Below are 18228 nucleotides of genomic sequence, written 5' to 3' on the forward strand. Positions count from 1 at the left end.
GAAGGGCAATATTATATATTTATAATTAGTAACAATTTTGATTAAATTTATCCCTTTTCAATTTAATGATAATTTTCTGTACTTGAATCATTTTACCATAACCTTGCAGTATTAAGATATAATAGAAATTACTGGATTCGTTTACAAACTATCTTTAGAACCGAGAACAGGGACTCATAATCTTTTCAATATCATTTCATGCTGCAATACTTTTTACAGTAAATAATAGTTTATGATTTATATATATTACAGTGGCTACACCTGTAGTTTAAAAAATAGGATTAAAAAAACTAAGGGACAGAAGTTATGAATTCAGTAAAATGCAATATACCACAAAAATTTTTCTAAAAGAGGCCTGGCAACCCCAAACCCCTTTCAGTAACCGCGAGTGCCCTTTTATATAGATTCTTTGTATCTATTGTTTTTATGTTAGTTGGTTTGTCTGTGTTTCGTACCGATCTGTTGAGTAAAGCCATTTGTAACTGATTTTTACAGTTTGTTCTTATTTTGTGCTGTAACACCACTGTTCAAAGTTGGGGGGTTTACAAACATGTTTAACCCAACCACAATCATTATATGCCTGTCCCTAGTCAAAAGCCTGTAATTCAGTGGTTGTTGTTTGTTCGTGTCCGTCATAATTGTTTTTTTTTCGTACATTGTATTGTATAACTTAGGTCGTTAGTTTTCTCGTTTCAAATGTTTCAATGTTTTCATGTTGGGTTTATATACATTTTTGATCATATTCACTCGAAAAAAATCCGATCAAACCAATAGAAAAAACACGATTCCAGCCGGTCACTTCACCTACTGTGATAACACAATTTTAGGGGGGGGGGGTATAAATACCGAGCCACGTCAAAAGGATATAACAATAAATGGAATCAACAGTAAAGGTAAAAAAAAATACAAAGACAAATAAAGAGAACACTTTAACACGTAATTAAGATGATTAACAACGTCAGTACCTAAAATATATACTAATGTATTATTTGACAACAAGGTCGTGGTACTTTCCGATGAACTTTTTTAGAAAAAGGACTAGATTTTCTTTGACATAACCCTGGTTCATCAATTTCTTGACACTAGTGACGTTTATAAAGTCTGCTGCAAGCTATTGAATACTGAAGGAGTTGGGAAATGTATATCCCATATGCAGGAGAAGTTGGTATACTGCTGCTAAGGGGGAGGAAATCTATAATTTCAAAATTAAAATCCACTCGTGTGTCATGGATTCTGACCGCTTATATCAAATTCGAGGTATGAGTTTAAAAATGAGACGGAAGAAGCCGTGTCTGTTGTTTTTCTTCAATTTTTATTTCAGAAGGATATATTAATGGAACCCAATCAGAAAATTTTGGATTGTTAATGAAAAGAACATCATCAATATACTGTGGATTCATTATTATTCATTGGATACCAATTTTCGTGGATTTCGTGGGTACAGGTGAACCTAGAAATTAAATGTTCAACGAATAACAAATTTTCTATAGGCTTGTATTCAGACGTCGGCAAAATATAAAAAAATTAATACACAGTATCTGAATGTTAAATTCAATGATCTGGCTTCTTTCATCTTTTTGTTTTTGACAAGTTTCTGAAGAAACTTCGACTCATATGAAAATAAGAAGAGGTCGACAGGGAGAGGCGAACAGTTCGTTCCCACAGGAATGTCGATAATTTGATGAAAAAAGTCTACCTCCAAATTCAACAGATCTGTTTTCAATACGAAACTCTAGCATACTGATCACTTGTTCCTCTGTGTAGCATGTTTTACCTTTCTGTTCACTATTAACAAAGTATGCCGTATGGTATCCCAAGGCAATAAATTTATAGCGTATGCTACCATTTATATATTGAAAGGCATTGTTGTTTATTTCTTTTGGAGGATACAATAAGTCATCATTTACCTTTAAACGTAACCAAATCACAAATTGAAAAGGGGAAACATGTAAATGATAGTTTAAACAGTGATAATTAAAACATAGTAAAACAGAAAATTCTATTCGATGTCTTGCAAAGTAAATCCAAATATTGATGAGACACTGACGAAGAATTCCTTGCTCTATTAACTCACACAGCTTTTTCTACAAAAATTAGAATCGTAGATACAAATTCTTTGTTTTAGGTCATGAAAAATCTTACTATTCAAAACAAAAATCGAATACACCAAAGATATCATCAATAAATGTATTAAATGCACAACAACGCTTTAGATAAGTGGTTGGTAATTACATGCGAATTATAAATTACATTTTCTAGTAAATTGTATGATTAAATAAACAATAATGTTTAATGAATATTTTATTAAACTAACTAACTGATACTGAATATATCTTATACGTCTAAAAAAAATATACATATATGTCATGCATGTGTGAATAAATTTCATGGTAAAAACTAAGATTTTAAACAATTTTAATCAATTTCTTTTATTTTTTTATATCCCTGTGTACATTTTCAGAAGAAAATATTTGTTTAGATTTACAAACGACGAAACTGAAGCTGGAAATCATATTACGATTTTTTATAGAATTTACATGTTAAATTTTGTTGACAAATACTTTCTGCTTGATACTTGGTATCGTAGATTAACATTTCTAAATGAGACACAAGAAATTCTCATAAGAGCTGTAAAAAGTGGTAAAAGATTACCACTTGTAAAATTATTATTGCATTGGTAAAGTCAATGTGTTTTGGAGCAGGATGTGTTGCATAGATTCGTTTTAGCCATTATGACAATGTAGGATGATTTTATTCTAATGAATGATAAACATAGTTACATTTAGACAAATACCAGGTAAGACATATCGTTTTGTAAAAAATGGCGATTAAATAAGAAAAAAATGCATCCAATATGAGACAATGCATGCGAAACACACTAGCTATCAACCAATCCAAATCAACGATACTTATATATAAAAAGTGTAAATATATCGAATATAGGGTTCTCAAAGAATATGATATGGAAATTTCATTTGATTAAGTTACAAAATGAATATATATATATATATATATATATATATATATATATATATATATATATATATATATATATATTTGAGTGTTTTTTGTTCAACTTATAGACAAGATCAAGTACAAGTCATTGTTATCACATGATCATTAAGTCATTATGTAGGACTATCTCTTTTTGTTATATCACATGATCATTAAGTCATTATGCAGGGTTATTCTCTCTCTGTTTAATTTCTTGTATCTACAAAAGAGGAAACATTAACTGTTATATATATGAGACTGTTAGGAGCAAAACTACCACTATGGTATCAAAAGACCTTGAACAACATTGTGGGCGATAAAAATCTTTATGATCTCGTTTCTTTTCGGCAATTCTCGTAAAATTTCATTAAGGAACATACAACTTCCAGCAAATTTGTATCGGAGGAATATACGATTTCCTGCAAATTTGTTAATCGTATTACCGAAAAGAATGTTCCTGAATAAAACAAATATGCACCAATAACCTTCGAGAGCTCTTATCATATATTGACTGTCCATCTGGTATCTTTCGTCCCTTTTTTACAGTTTGCTGTAATTCTATAAAGATAAGTTTTGAAGTTTTTTGATCAATTCAACTGTTTTACATTTTTTATCAGTTATTTCTTCTTATTCATTCTGCTTATTTAATAAAGTGCAATGATAATATATATGTAGCCTTTTTTTATTTCTTTTTTTTCATTTTAATCAGGAAATAAATACTCACATTTATGACAACCAATATTAATACAAAATCAACTGATTTAAATGTTCAAGTAGAATATCACATGTTGCATTTAAGATGACAGTTTTTATTATCGCTTGTTTGTAGCAAAAACATCGTGTTTCGGATTTACGTTTGATAACCGCAGAATTGCAGTAAAGTCATATTTGTGTCATGGATTCTGGTGCTTAGATGACCGCTTATTTCAATTCGAGGTATACGTCTAAAATTGAGACGGAGGAAGCCGTGTCTGTTGTTTCATTAATTTCAATTCTGGAGGATATAATAATGGAACACAATTAGACAAGTTTCGTTGCTAATGGTAACATCATCAATATATCTAAATGTGAAATTAAATGATCTGGCGTCTTTGATCTTTTTGTTTTTGATATATGTCTGAAGGAACTCCGACTCATATGAAAATAAGAATGGTATGCAAGGAGAGGCGCACATATCGTTCCCATAGGAATGCCAACAATTTGTTGAAAAAGTCTACCTCCTTCTTCAACAAATATGTTGTCAATAAGAAACCCCAGCATATTGATGAATTATTCCTCGGTGTAGCTTGTTTTACCTTTTTGTTCACTATTAACAAATTATGCCATAATCCAAAAGCAATAATATTTCTATTTTTTTTCAGTTTCACATGGGCAATGGTGGTTTAAAGGGTTGAAAATCAAAGGTTTTGATACAATAAATCTCAAAGATTTAAAATTATCCAAAAGTTCTATAGAATTTTTTCGAATCTACATATGGTTAATACCACTACGCGAGTAAACAGTTTCCTAATATTTCTAAAGACCTTCTTTAACTGCGAACAGTGGAATTTATTAAGCAAATAAAGAACACTATCACTAGAAGAAAAGCTAATTTTGCCATTATGATATTCAAAGTCGATGATTTGGAACTGTCTTGGAACTTTGTTTTCAGTGGAGGAAATAAAAAAAAGTCGTGTATGTATAGACTTATTCATTTTTTTCATTTTTTAACGTAAATTTTATTTATTAAAATGTTATAAAATAAAAATTCACCAACAAACTTCCTTAACCTCGGTGGCCGAGTGGTCTAATTTATCTATCTAATGCATCACTGGCATGTCAACACTGTGGTCATGAGTTCAGTCCCACACGTGGCAGGTTGGCTCAACACCAATTTTTTTTTTAACAAGGATTGCCAGTTTTCCGACTGAATTTAGGTGGTTCTCACCGGGGACACCGGCTTCTTCCGCAAAACAAAATTGGCCACCGCGAAATAACCAATAGTACTGAAAGTGGCGTTAAACAGCAATCAATTAATTAATCAATCATCCTAACCAAAAGTATTCTAATTTAAGCATATAGTCCCCTTTAAATATTAATATTTAACCGAAAGTTTTATTGACTATTATTAACTAAACATCAAGTCGGGAATATTTCATGCATATTCAGGACAATGAACAAAATGGAGTTGTACTTACTACATCCGCCTGAACTGAGGGTTAGATCATCAATAGCAATGTCACCACGGTATGACGAACCTCTGCTTCCTTCTATAGTGATCTGAAAAAAAGGCAGATGAAATGTTTGAAATCATTCATTAATAATTATTTCTATGACATTAAGGGTTTCTATTGATTCAAGCTCGTACATTTCACTTTTATGTAAAATTCCATACAACACTAATATTTATAAATCATGTATACTTTATAGATATTCTGAAAAATTAATTGCGTTTAATATCAAATTGTTCGTTAACTTTGAGTGATTTTTACGAAGACTTTTCTTTATGAACATGGCTACCTATATCTTTCTAACTAATTCATGACACATGTATTTTGAATAAAGTGAATAAGTGTTTCAGAAGGTAAAACCCGTGATAGAATTCATACAATCTGATTGAAATACAGGTTCGCTTACAAGGACCTACAACACTTTTTATACTTTAATACATCAGACAATGCAACTTCTGCCTACAATTTTTTGAAGATGTGTATCATTATAACAATAAAAGAGGATCATGAAAGGTCTTGGAACCAGGAAGTAGAAGTTGCGTTGTCAAATGCTTGTAAGCAAAGGGGTATGATTTTCTTTAATCAGATTAGAATTCACGTGAACAATCAGGATACCATTAATTCACTCAGAAACATAAATCAGTTAGCTAAGAAATGTTTTTCATCCGCAAAATTTGTTCCCAAGACAAAAGTAAATAGAATGAACAGCATGATAATAGACAAACTAGTGTGAACATTTTCAATGGTGAGAGATATGCTCGTATGCCTACATTATAACAACGGTTTGTCTTTCGATTTCGTTTTCTGCCATGACGTTGTCAGTTGGTCATCGATTGATGAGATTGAATATTCCTTTTGTATCGTCCATCAATTTTTGTTATAACTTCTGCATGGTAGGATAAAACTTATGTATCCCAATCTGGAGGCAGAAACTCAAAACAAAGTAAATCAATACTTCTTAAAACTCATTCGATATGCTTCTAATTTTTTGTATCAAACTGAGATACATTAGAATAAAATTGTACGTAGAATTCTACAAAAATTGTCTTAAAAGGTGTAATGCCGTATGCCTGAATGTCAGATCCATTTGATTTAAGTATGAAGAATTTACAGATACGAAGACTAAAACCAAAAGATATATAGATTTGTTTAAATATGTTGAAATCTTTTGAAAACCTGATTCTAAACGGAAAAAGTGTAACATCTCTAAAAAGATTGATGATAAGTTTATTTAAAGGATTTATTTAATTTAAAAATCTACCTGAATTATTAATTCTTTAGAGACTTTATTGTTACAAGTTGAAATACCTAAATCCAAGCAAATGATATTTTAACATACAGTCGCTATTACAATAATAATAAGTGAAGCGGTTACCATTGACAGAAAGAGTAAAACATCAGAAATATGTTTTAATATTTGAAATTGTAAATGAACTTTTATCTGGTTATTTATCAATACAGACCAATCTAATTTTTCAACAAATGTGTTCACACTTTGCTAAAAATGATCTGGCAACGCTTCGTGCTACTTTCTGTTTTAAGGACTTTTCGGGATCCTCTGGTTTTGTCGTGATGATCCACACCTTTAAAAATTTGATGTCGGAAATGCCATTGGCTGGTGTAATAATATCCAGAACAGAAAGTAAAACGGAGTGTTTTCTGATCCTTGTAAGCTAAGATACAGTACGGGTAGAGACTTATTATTATGGTGTCTTAATCCGTCTAGATGTCAGACTGGCCGGACAGTTGTCTCAGTGTAATTAACACCTGCTGTGATATTAACCTGTACAATATCTGAGTGGAAGGTCGTAAATCAATCTGTACCAGGTTGATTAGAATTAAATTTTACCTGTATAGATATTTTAGTATTATGGAGGATAGATAATAAATGTAAAATATTGTTTTGTATTCAAAGAAAAAATTACAATAAAAATAAAAATGTAATATCATGAATATGGGATCAACTTTTTTTTAACTTGAAAATGAAAGAAAGACGATTTTTAACAATGTACGTACTGTAAAAATGTGTTGCCAATTATAATAATTGTGTTTGTGCCAATAAACTATTTGTATTTGTATTTGTAAACCGTAAATATTTCATTTTATTCAAAATCATAACAACCAGGACTGTTTTCAATCGAAGTTTTAATCAAAATGTTGAGACATCAATCCCGTAAATTATACGAGTTTTCGTTGATGGTTACAATATTTCCCCTTTTTAACGTCCTGTTCCTTAAAGTTATTAATAGAAACACAATTTTAAGTCTAAGGCCAACATATCATATTTATAAAGTATATAAACAAATTGAATATAGGCATTGTGAATAAACTGTTCTTTTCCTTTCGATACCACGTTCCCCGTCGGAGCCTCTACGTCTATTCATACCAGTCAATCATTTCTCGCAAGTAAAACAATTTGGTCAGCCAGATCATCCGTGCTTCTATTTTGACATATATTTCCCGTTAATCTCTTTGAAACAATTGTTTTTTTACAATATTTATAACGCAGTGATCATCTTTCGATTCCTAGTTTTTATATAAAAAAAACTTTTCATATGCACGTCAATATTCTACTATCCAGCATTATTTTGAATTTTGTTTGTTAATAAATTTACATATAATGGAAATAACAGATTTGTTGACACTCGTTGTATTATAACAAAGATATTGCCTTTCTATTTTCATGTTTGAAATTTTAATGAAAATCGTGTTTTTTATAAACATATTTTACGAATTGTGTCAATCAATACATGAAAATCAAAGTTTTACACTATTCACGATCAGCCGTCTTTACTTTTGCGTCGTATTTCTAGCCATTCTCTAAAGCTCGTGCAGTCAGTAAGATTTTGTAAATTGATGTCGGCAGTTTAAATTGTATAATTCGCGAACTTTAAAGGAGGTGTCCGAAAATTATTTAAATAGGAATCTGGGTGTTGACTAATAAATATAATAAATAAAATAGTTAAAGAAGACTAAAGCTTGTTTTGTTTATAATTACAAGGATTAAATTTTCTATTCTGGTAAATCAATTATTAATGGATCTCGATCATGAGCCTCAAAACTAACTCACAGTACTGCCAATCATTACGTATCAAATTAAATCATGAATGGATTTTCCCACGGTCGGTCAGTAATGTCACCTGTGTTAACTGTTACGATATTTCCCGCCATATGAAAATCACGTGCATTTGACAAAATTAATCCCAGCTATTTTTAGCATTCATCATTGTATTGTGAGTGAAGTCAAGTTCAAAGTTCAACCACATGCTGTTGATCACTGATAAGTGTATCATGGAATTGTCTTTTCACGGCAAATATTTTTTTTAGATTGGTGTCAAAAATACAACATACAAGTTAACATGCATTGTGCGTAAATTAATATTATGCAATTAAGAGTCAATGCAGCACCATAAAATTATTTAAATAGGAGAAATTGCATTTCTTTAAGACTACAAATCATAGTAAATATTTAATTAACTGGTCATCAAACGATTGAATGCTTCTAGTTTTAATGTCCATTCATGTCAGTGGCAATTATTTCATGCATATTTAACAAACACAGAAATATCAAAATAAACCTAATCCACGAGAAATATCGTTATCTTCTTCTAGTGTTATTATTTGCGTACTACTTTAGTTATATATCACCAACTTTCGGACAATATTTGTTTACAGTAAAAAGTAAATTCACAATTATAAAGAATCACCTAACTACTAGTATACAATTATTGCTCACTGTAATTATTTTTATTTCAGAACTGACCCAACGCAGACTGAAAATTAAATACAAATGTAGTGTTGTCAAACTAAAACGTATGCAGCAGCACTTTGCACATCATTCTGCTAATCAATGGGTTTACGTGGAAAATAAATCAGTAAAACAAAAATAACCTTCCAGAAATTAAAGAGAAAATATTTTAAAAACTGTATGCCAACAAATACGAAAAACATACATAACAAAAAAAAACAGGGAACATAGAAAATAATATTTTGAGGAATATAAACAGCATTTGAAATACAAAAAGCCATAATTAAAAAATAGGCTATTTTTATTAAAACAAAGTTGTTTCCAGTACTTCACCTGTAAAAATATTTTATGTCAAATACGATGTAGAACTAATCAATAAAGTGACTGAGAGGTTTAAATCACAGGTAACCTGATTCTGAAATCAGTGAAGCGTAATTATCTTGTAGCACGGATTGAGATGAAAGGACAATTATATTACGGTTCACACCTGGATCTGTTGATTAATGACCATACTACCTACCATAAAAAAGTCGGATTATTCATTTCCGACATGTCCCAGTCCGTTATTTATAGTAATAAGTCTCTACCCGTACTGTAAGTGTGGACATAGAATCTGTTTTTCAATCAGATTGAATACAGACCAAAGCAAAGAAATGTTTTCATCAATCAAGGTATGGAATGGTTGCCATTTCTATTTAATTGTTGCAATATTGAATTATTTTAGAAGCATTGTTACTACCATTTTCTTTGGAAAATGCCTCTACAAAGTCCGGAATATGGCAGTTGTTTTTCACTTGTTCCGATGAGTGATAGCGTTTGATTTTGTCAGGTTTAATGGACTTCCCAATTTTGAAGTTGCCTTGGAGTTTGGTATATATGTTATAATTTCTTTTTGAGAAATGTTAAGAAAATCATTAAGAAATATATTTTTTTTCATAATTTTAACAATATTTCATGTATGAATTTTTTTTATATGTATGATGTAATTGGTATTAAATGTTTACTGTATAAACGGATTTTGTTTGTGGATCTAAATAAAAATCAGACAACTTTAAATTGAAATACTTTATTAAAATAATGTCTAAGCATTACATTTTTGTATTAATATTGGTAAGCCAAGTATGTAAACTGACATTTTATACCAATATTTTGACTATTTTATTTATAATGTCTGTTTTGTTCACGCATCGTTGTAAATATAACCGAATTTGATAAGACTGTCGTACAAGTGAGAGGTTTAGCGCTATAAAACCAGGTTCAATCCACCATTTTCTACAATTGAAAATGCCTGTACCAAGTCAGGAATATGACAGTTGTTGTCCATTCGTTTGATGTGTTTTGTCATTTGATTTTGCCATGTGATTAGGGACTTTCCGATTGAATTTTTCTCGGAGTTCAGTATTTTTGTGATTTTACTTTTTTTTTTTTAATGGGAACAACATAGACATCACAATGTAAAATCTTCTCTCTAATCATTGTTACGAATCCGACCATTATCCACAACGGAGCAAAACTGTATCATTAAACAGATAAACTTTTAGAGACAATAAATAGAATCTTGCACTGTCACGCTAATATTTATTTTATGCTACAATTTCAAGTTAAACACTTGGACTTGGAAATGTCAATCTTGAGCCTCATCAAACTTAATTGTTGTTTTAAACTAAAACTGACAATTTCTGGGATTCTAATGTTTCATTTATCTAAATATCAAACGTAAGTAGATAAAAATCATCAAAGTAATTACAGTAAACTTAAATGTATTCATTCCATAAACGCACGGAAATAAAATAGGGAGATGGGATATGAGTGTCAATGAGTCATTTATCTACAAGAGTCCAAATGAAGTGGATTTAAGCAAATATAGGTTATCAACAATAGGAAAAACGTTTAGTGTATAGTCAGATATAAATGGTCATGACATTAACTTTACCAGGGGTTAAACACTCCTTTGCTGCTCCATTGCTAGTATTTGGGTGAAATCGTAACCCTGAATGGAGAGTATTTGTCTCTGAGATACGTTACCATTTCTTGGAATAGCCTTGAAGTGAGAAGTGTTTACTATTGACAAAATACATACAAAAGGCTATGTCAAAGCTCATGAAGCTATAGTTATAGAATACATACAACATAATTTCTAAATTGTGGTTTAGCAGTTGTCAACAGTAGTAAAATACTTACTACAGGATTAGTAAATTGTGGTATGTCAAAAGTAGCAGTTTTCCATTGGTCGGAATCTGGTTGCTCTCCAGTTTTTTTCCAAATACTTGTCAAAGAGGCTGTTTTATCCCCAGCAAATATTTCTAATGTTCCTACGCCACTCCCTTTCATATGGTACTGGAAGGACAGACACCAACTAGTAACTGAAATAACAAAGGGAATGTTCAATAGAACGACATTAGGAATCGTCATCAGCGGGAAATCCATCTTTCAAGAATACTAAAATACTGCCCAGTCAAAATAGTTTGAATTCATTTAATTTTTTTATATGTGCCTTATATAACAATGTGATAGAAAATTATTCATTTCAAAATACATGAGGGTATGTATAGGATGTCTTCATTTCTGTATTACTTAATATTTTGGCTATTTTTTCGATATTCTTAATTTTCTGTGCCTATTATTCTCTATTAGTTATATTTTAAAATCTCAGTGCAAAATATATATATTCAACAAGAGCCTACCTTGTAAGTTAGTAGCTTCAGTTGTGAGCACAGCTTTATCTCCAATCACTCTTGGGGATGACACCTCTGTATATATGTAATAAGTTCCAACAGCTGCTTTCTCGGGTCCAGTACCTGAACTTGGGGTTGTCAACTAAAAATCATCATCTAAATGATATCAAATTTTATTTACAACAATACTTTCTTACAACAAAATCCCTAAAAAGATGTTTTTCGGTACATTTTCTCGAAAGGCGTCATCGTGTATGTGTGTAAAAGGGAGCACAGCACTCATTTTTTGCTCAAAGCGGAGTGGTTCATGATGATTTTTATCATTAAGGCTTAAAACATCATCTACAAAAATACATTGTTCAGATTGTAGCGTATAATTTATCTTTAGTCTAAATCCTTCTTATCTTTTCTGATTGTACGTTAACAGCATTTCATGATATCGTTGTGTCATGTATATCTATTGATATTTCTTGAATGTTAATTGTATTTATGCATTTATTTTTTGTATGTTATCCCGGTAAAATTATTTTATGATATCGTTGTGTCATGTATATCTACTGATACTTTTTTTCATTTCCAATATTGAAAAGAATATTAAATGAGAACATTCCTTTTTGGCTCCTTGAATTGAAAATCAAAACGGATTATAAATCTAACAAATATCATACTAGTTGATCAAAACAGGTCAAGGGGGATGTATGTATTCAACTTTCACCATATCCACTTATACTAATGGATCAAAACAGGTAATCAGAGATGTGTGCATTAGACTTTCGCCTTGTCCACTTTCTATTGAAATTCAGTCTTAATCTTTAGATTACTTTTATCGATTAATTATAATTTCAATGATTTTTTGGGGGGAAATTATGGAGCTTCTGGGCTTCGGTCCTTTAAACTTAAAATTCGTTTCCTTTTAAATTTGTTATAAAACATTATGTATTGACTTATCCTCTTCCCAGTTATTTTTATACTATGAACTTCCACATATTGAAATTATCTACGTTCATTTTGCACTGAGAAAACTTTATAATATACTTCAATAAACCTAGTTCAACTCTTCAGAGTAAATAATACGATGAACAAATGGGAATTTAAACATAAATGACTAAAAAAAAAATATTACTGAGTTTTCGACAAAACCGAATTCATCGCATCGCCTCATTTCAAAGTCTACTAATTATCATCAAAATTATAGACATGGCCTTATCCTAAAAGACATTTTGCTACGACGACATTTTTTATACAGAGATCTTGATGTGAGTTAAATGTCTTTTCTGGACTGTTGCTTCGATTAGAATACTAAAAACTATTTTATAATGGCTATTTTTTAACAATTGTGTGCAAATTTTGTCTTGTTTATGACATCATAGTGACATTTCATTAAATGGCATTTCTGCACTTAGATACTTATGCTATATCATTCTTTTCATGTATTAACAAAATTAACATCACTTTGTAAGGAGATTTTCTAATTGACAAGTCAACACAAACTCTTCAACAATAGAAAAATGTTTATCATATGTGAAGCTATGTTCCTTTTAGGTGTTAGTGTCAAATGGTCTTGATACTCATACTGTCCAATTTTGGGGAACTAATATTGAAATTTCTATAACTCTGAGGATATAAAACTGTCAACACAGAGGTATGTATGTAATTTAATAAACTGCCATATAACTGTATAAATATATTTATATAGGCGTGGATACCCATTATAAAGTTCTTCCAATGCTTATTTGATCTGAAAATAAACTTTAAACCAGGTATTTAAAGAACTTACAGAATGTCGAGTCCAATCAAAATCCTCCTGTGAGGAATCCTTAAAAATACACGGTGCATCAGTTTCAAATTCACATCTGAAACTTACTGATAAATCTGTAAAGATATCAAACTTGTAAATCCTGATATATTTGTATAAATATCAAACTTCTACCTCTTAATAAATCTGTAAGATAACAAACTTGTACTTCGTGATCAATCTGGAAAGATATCAAACTTGTACCCCTCATAAATCTTTAAAGATTTAAGTCAATTCATTTGTATATAATTTTTTCAAAAAGCAATTCTCCTCCTACATCACTTATCAGAATTTGGTGAAATTTCACAATTGAAAACTGCATCTGTGATGATGTATATACAGGGATTTTATTTTAAAAATTTAAGAAAACAACACGTTATAAATTTCATGCATCTGAAGCGCTTTTCTACAAATACCTTCACCAGAAACGCTCAAAGCCGAATATTTGAATGCAAAGGATAAAATTGAGAATGGAAACGGGGAATGTGTCAAAGAGACAACAACCCGACAAAAGAGCAGAACACAGCCCAAGGCCACTAATGGGTCTTCAACATAGCGAGGAAATCACGCACCCGGAGGCGGGCTTCAGCTAGCCCCTAAACAAAAATATGTACTAGTTCAGCGAAAATGGACGTCACACTAAACTCCAAAACATATAAATGTTCTCGTTTCTCGATTTTTTATATAGATTAGACTGTTTGTTTTCCTGTTTGAATTGTTTTACACTAGTCATTTTTGGGCCCTTTATAGCTTGCTGTTTGGTGTGAGCCAAGGCTTCGTGTTGAAGGCAGTACTCTGACTTTTAATGGTTTACTTTTTACAAATTGTGACTTGGATGGAGAGTTGTCTCATTGGCACTCATACCACATCTTCTTATATCTATTAATTTTTTTTGAAAAAACATACAAGACTAACAATGGCCAGAGGCTCCTGAATTGGGACAGACGCAAATATGCGGCGGGGTTAAACATGTTTTGTGAGATCTCAGCTCTCTCCCTATACCTCTATCCAATGTAAAATAAACATTTATCAATACGCATAGTAAAACTCAATTTAAAAGAAGTCCGAGTCCGATCTTAGAATAGGTAACAGAAGAAACTAAGCAAAATGATAATGATACATAAATTAATAAAGGACTACTAGTAGTTACTGACATGGCAGCTCCAGACCTCATTTAAACTGATTAAAAGATTATGTCGTCATCATATGAAAAGCACAATCCCTCCCGTTAGGGGTTTAGTTTCATACCATAATAAAATATACGAGAAGAACATAACCCGTTTTATGACAACAACTGGTTTCAGAATAAATGTGTTTATTTTCGATGCAAAGACCCTATGAGTGAATCAATATTTATTCCGAAAAATGTCATATTTAATGACCTGACAACAGTAACGTAACTATATTCCTTCTGAATAAGTATAATGTATATCAACCGAAACAGCGGATGAGCTATATGAAAAAAGACCTAAAAATCCACCTAAGATCAACTTTGCCTGAGGGAATTCTTTGTAATTTATGAACGTACAATTTAAGAAAGGTTTGTTATAAATCATATCAGCACCGAAGTACTGGCTAGTGAATTGATGATACCCTCGGGGACCGAAATAGAATAAGAATAGAATAGAATAAGATATTAATCAATTAAAATTGATCATAACAGTCCTTCAACTGAACCGTCAAGTTATCTCATTTATACGCTTGTCTCAATATTTAAAAATACCAAAATTTTAAATTGTTTTACGTCAATTTATATCAGACACTAATTCTAGTAATAATTTCTACGTACCAGTAGGAAATCAAAAGGATAAATTATAGCATGGTAAGCATTTTTATTAAAACAAATATCGATTTTTCTTATGATTTGGTTGAAGTTTTACGAAGATAATGCTTCAAAGCAATAAACTTTGGCAAGCAAATAATGTACGCGACTTCAGGTTGTAGAACAAAAACACGAATAAAATATTTTTCCATCTACTCTACAGTCTTATATAAAATAGAAGTAAGAATCGCTGCGATGTCCACAAGAGAGGTCTTAACTCAAAAGAATATTTTTATTCGTGTTAAAAAAGTGGGTTTAGATGACATGCAACCAATGAAAAACATAAAATATTCAACAGAAATTCGATATTTTCACAGCTGTCTAAATATCAAGCCTTATGTGAACCTAGACCTTACAAAAACAGTCATGGCAGACAGCAACCAACCACAACCATTTATGTACATGATCCTGACTTTGGACAGGGTTAAATATATTTTTTGTGAGCTAAACAATTTAAAAGAGCTTCACACAACAGATAGCTACTTAGCACATTAACGACTTACAGAAAGACAAACGACAGCATAGTATTGGTTGAAGAGAACTCACAGTCAATGTCGCAATGCCCATTTTCAACTAATAGTAGTAGATAACTATGTTTTCCAGACGAAACTACTAATTTATATAAATATATAAATACGTAATAAGCAGTTTGAATTTGTGCAATGGTAAAATATAAGAATCGACAAGCTTTGTCAATTCTCTTTTATACTTATTGTCGTATATTGAACCTTAACCATACTTCTTATCTTTTTAATGTTTTGTGCAGTTTAACACTGTGGAAGTAATTTCTACCTTAGAGTATAGAGATGATTTTTAAGTAAAACTCTTACCATCACAACTCCCACTTTTTAGTTGAATATCATCGATAGCAATATCTCCCTTCCATGTTTTTCCTTTATTAGCTTCAACGAACAACTGCAAAAGAAAAAAAGAAAATACATATGAAGAATTTGAATTCATAGTTATTGGTCTTGGCTCAAAATATATATATATATATACATACGGAATATAATTTCATGCTAATTGATAAACAAATGATGACCTTGTCTCATTACATTTACATTTGCAGTTTCAGGGGAAACGTTTTCTGGTAATTTATAACACAAGCTGGTAAAAGAACAAACTCTATTGGTACATAGAATAAAGCAACAACAAATATGCTCTCAACACTCATGTTATCATGCCAACTCTAATTTAACAAGTGAATTTTTATGTGCCAAACATATCATTAGTGTTTTTGGTCCTTTAAATAATGTGATGCTGATATCGTTTTTTTTTTTTAATTTTTTTTTTTTTTTTTTTTTAAATTTATTGATATCTTCTCAAGACTTTAAACGATAAGTAAATTGACATATGAATAATCAATTAAGGCGACAGTAGCTTACCGAATTTCAAATCTCGTAAATTGATTAGGAATGGACAAAGCAGGGCAACAAAGCAAAATGAGAATAACATGAACTCCGAACGGAGCGAGACGGGGTGCGTCGACAGGGTAATGATATCCTGGTTATTTGCTTGCAAGTCGATAACTGAACTTATTTAAATCCGTATTCATGCGAACATAAATCTAAACCTTAACAAGGATCGGCTATGCATGGGTTTAGCATTCAAAGTTATCAAAAAATGAAAAGACATAAAAAAGTGAAACAAGGCTGCAAGGGGGAAGATCCCTTTTGTTGACTATTTTTGCTCACAAAACAATTTTTGAAATACAAGTAAAACGATAATTTACATATTTTTTTAATCTTGGAAATCAAATTGAAATAGAAAAAAAAACGTAATTATTTGATGACACGTGCTTGTTTGTGTATTTATATTACTAATTATGTTTACATCAAGTCATATAACCTAAAGGCTTTTACGGACATCAGCTCGATGTTTAATTAGATGGCATTTATTCTAAAATACACAAAACATGTTGTAACGAGTCCATGCATTGTAAATTATTTCTTAAGGACTTTTTTGTAATTTGTATACTAGACGTTTTAGTATGTAATTAAACAAATATGAGAATTTGCCTATAATCAATGAAATTGAATTCGACAGCTAATGCACATGTCGTTTTAATTCAAATTATTCACTTAATCGTATATAGGTATATTGATGTGGTTCATAAGTGTTTCTTGTTTTTTATATAGATTAGACCGTTGGTTTTTCCCGTTTGAATGGTTTTACACTAGTAATTTTTGGGGCCCTTTATAGCTTGCTGTGCGGTGTGAGCCAGGGCTCCGTGTTAAAGACCGTATTTTGACCTATAATGGTTTACTTTTATAAATTGTGACTTGGATGGAGAGTTGTCTCATTGGCACTCATACCACATCTTCTTATATCTATTAAATAATTTACAAACTTATTATAACTTCAATAACAAATCAAAATAGTTCTAAAACATTTAAAAATTATTCGAAATGATTGACAATAAAACAACTTAGAGAACCTTCATTCCAGGACTTGTAGTAAATGTAACCATTCCCTTGTTCCACTGGTCATCGTGGTTACCAGATGTTTTGAACAGTTCATTGTCAGGGACTGTAACTCCAGTTGATATTTTCAGATCTCCCATGTCATTAGCTCCAAACATGTGATATGCAAACGTCAAGCAGTGGTCACCACCTGTAAATAAAGAAATACTATCCTTATGTCAGTAATGATTATGACCGCAGTTGGAGACATTAGCCATAATTATTACAAAAGGCATAATTATTTGTATCCCCTACACCTAACGTTTAGTCCCAAATGGACTTTAACAAGATTAAGATTTTTTTATTGGGATGCCACATTGCCTATTTTTAGTGTTATATTGTTAGTCATGTGAAAAGTAGTTTGTCAGGTGACATTTGGTGATATTCGAAATAAAACAAACATCAGGATTTTTTACTGCTTTTACCAATGCGTTCTATTTATAGTAATGACGGCAATGTTGATTACCTGGTAGTGTTTTCTAATAGTTTCAAACAAGTCTGATGTTTCAGAAAAGATGTTTG

The 18228-nt window shown here is 31.0% G+C and overlaps 1 protein-coding gene across 7 annotated transcripts in view; it reads right to left on the reverse strand.

Moving 5' to 3' along the window:
* Positions 1-2291: 2291 nt before the first annotated feature.
* The window catches only part of LOC127723032 (MAM and LDL-receptor class A domain-containing protein 2-like), a 77945-nt gene continuing 62008 nt past the window's right edge, over positions 2292-18228 (reverse strand). For 2 of the 7 annotated variants that reach the window (XM_052229448.1, XM_052229446.1), the window contains 7 exons: positions 17682-17857; positions 16075-16159; positions 13405-13499; positions 11637-11769; positions 11134-11315; positions 5172-5253; positions 2292-3214 (listed from right to left, as the gene is read on the reverse strand). In XM_052229448.1, coding sequence (XP_052085408.1) covers positions 3201-3214; positions 5172-5253; positions 11134-11315; positions 11637-11769; positions 13405-13499; positions 16075-16159; positions 17682-17857 — 767 coding nt within the window. In that variant the 3' untranslated portion in view covers positions 2292-3200. Of the gene's footprint in view, positions 3215-5171; positions 5254-11133; positions 11316-11636; positions 11784-13404; positions 13500-13538; positions 13604-16074; positions 16160-17681; positions 17858-18228 lie in introns of those variants that run through there. The other 5 variants (XM_052229449.1, XM_052229450.1, XM_052229447.1 and 2 more) reach the window with 5 other exon arrangements.

The sequence above is a fragment of the Mytilus californianus genome, unplaced genomic scaffold (genome assembly GCF_021869535.1).
Source record: "Mytilus californianus isolate M0D057914Y unplaced genomic scaffold, xbMytCali1.0.p SCAF_13, whole genome shotgun sequence".
NCBI classification, from domain to species: Eukaryota; Metazoa; Mollusca; class Bivalvia; order Mytilida; family Mytilidae; genus Mytilus; species Mytilus californianus.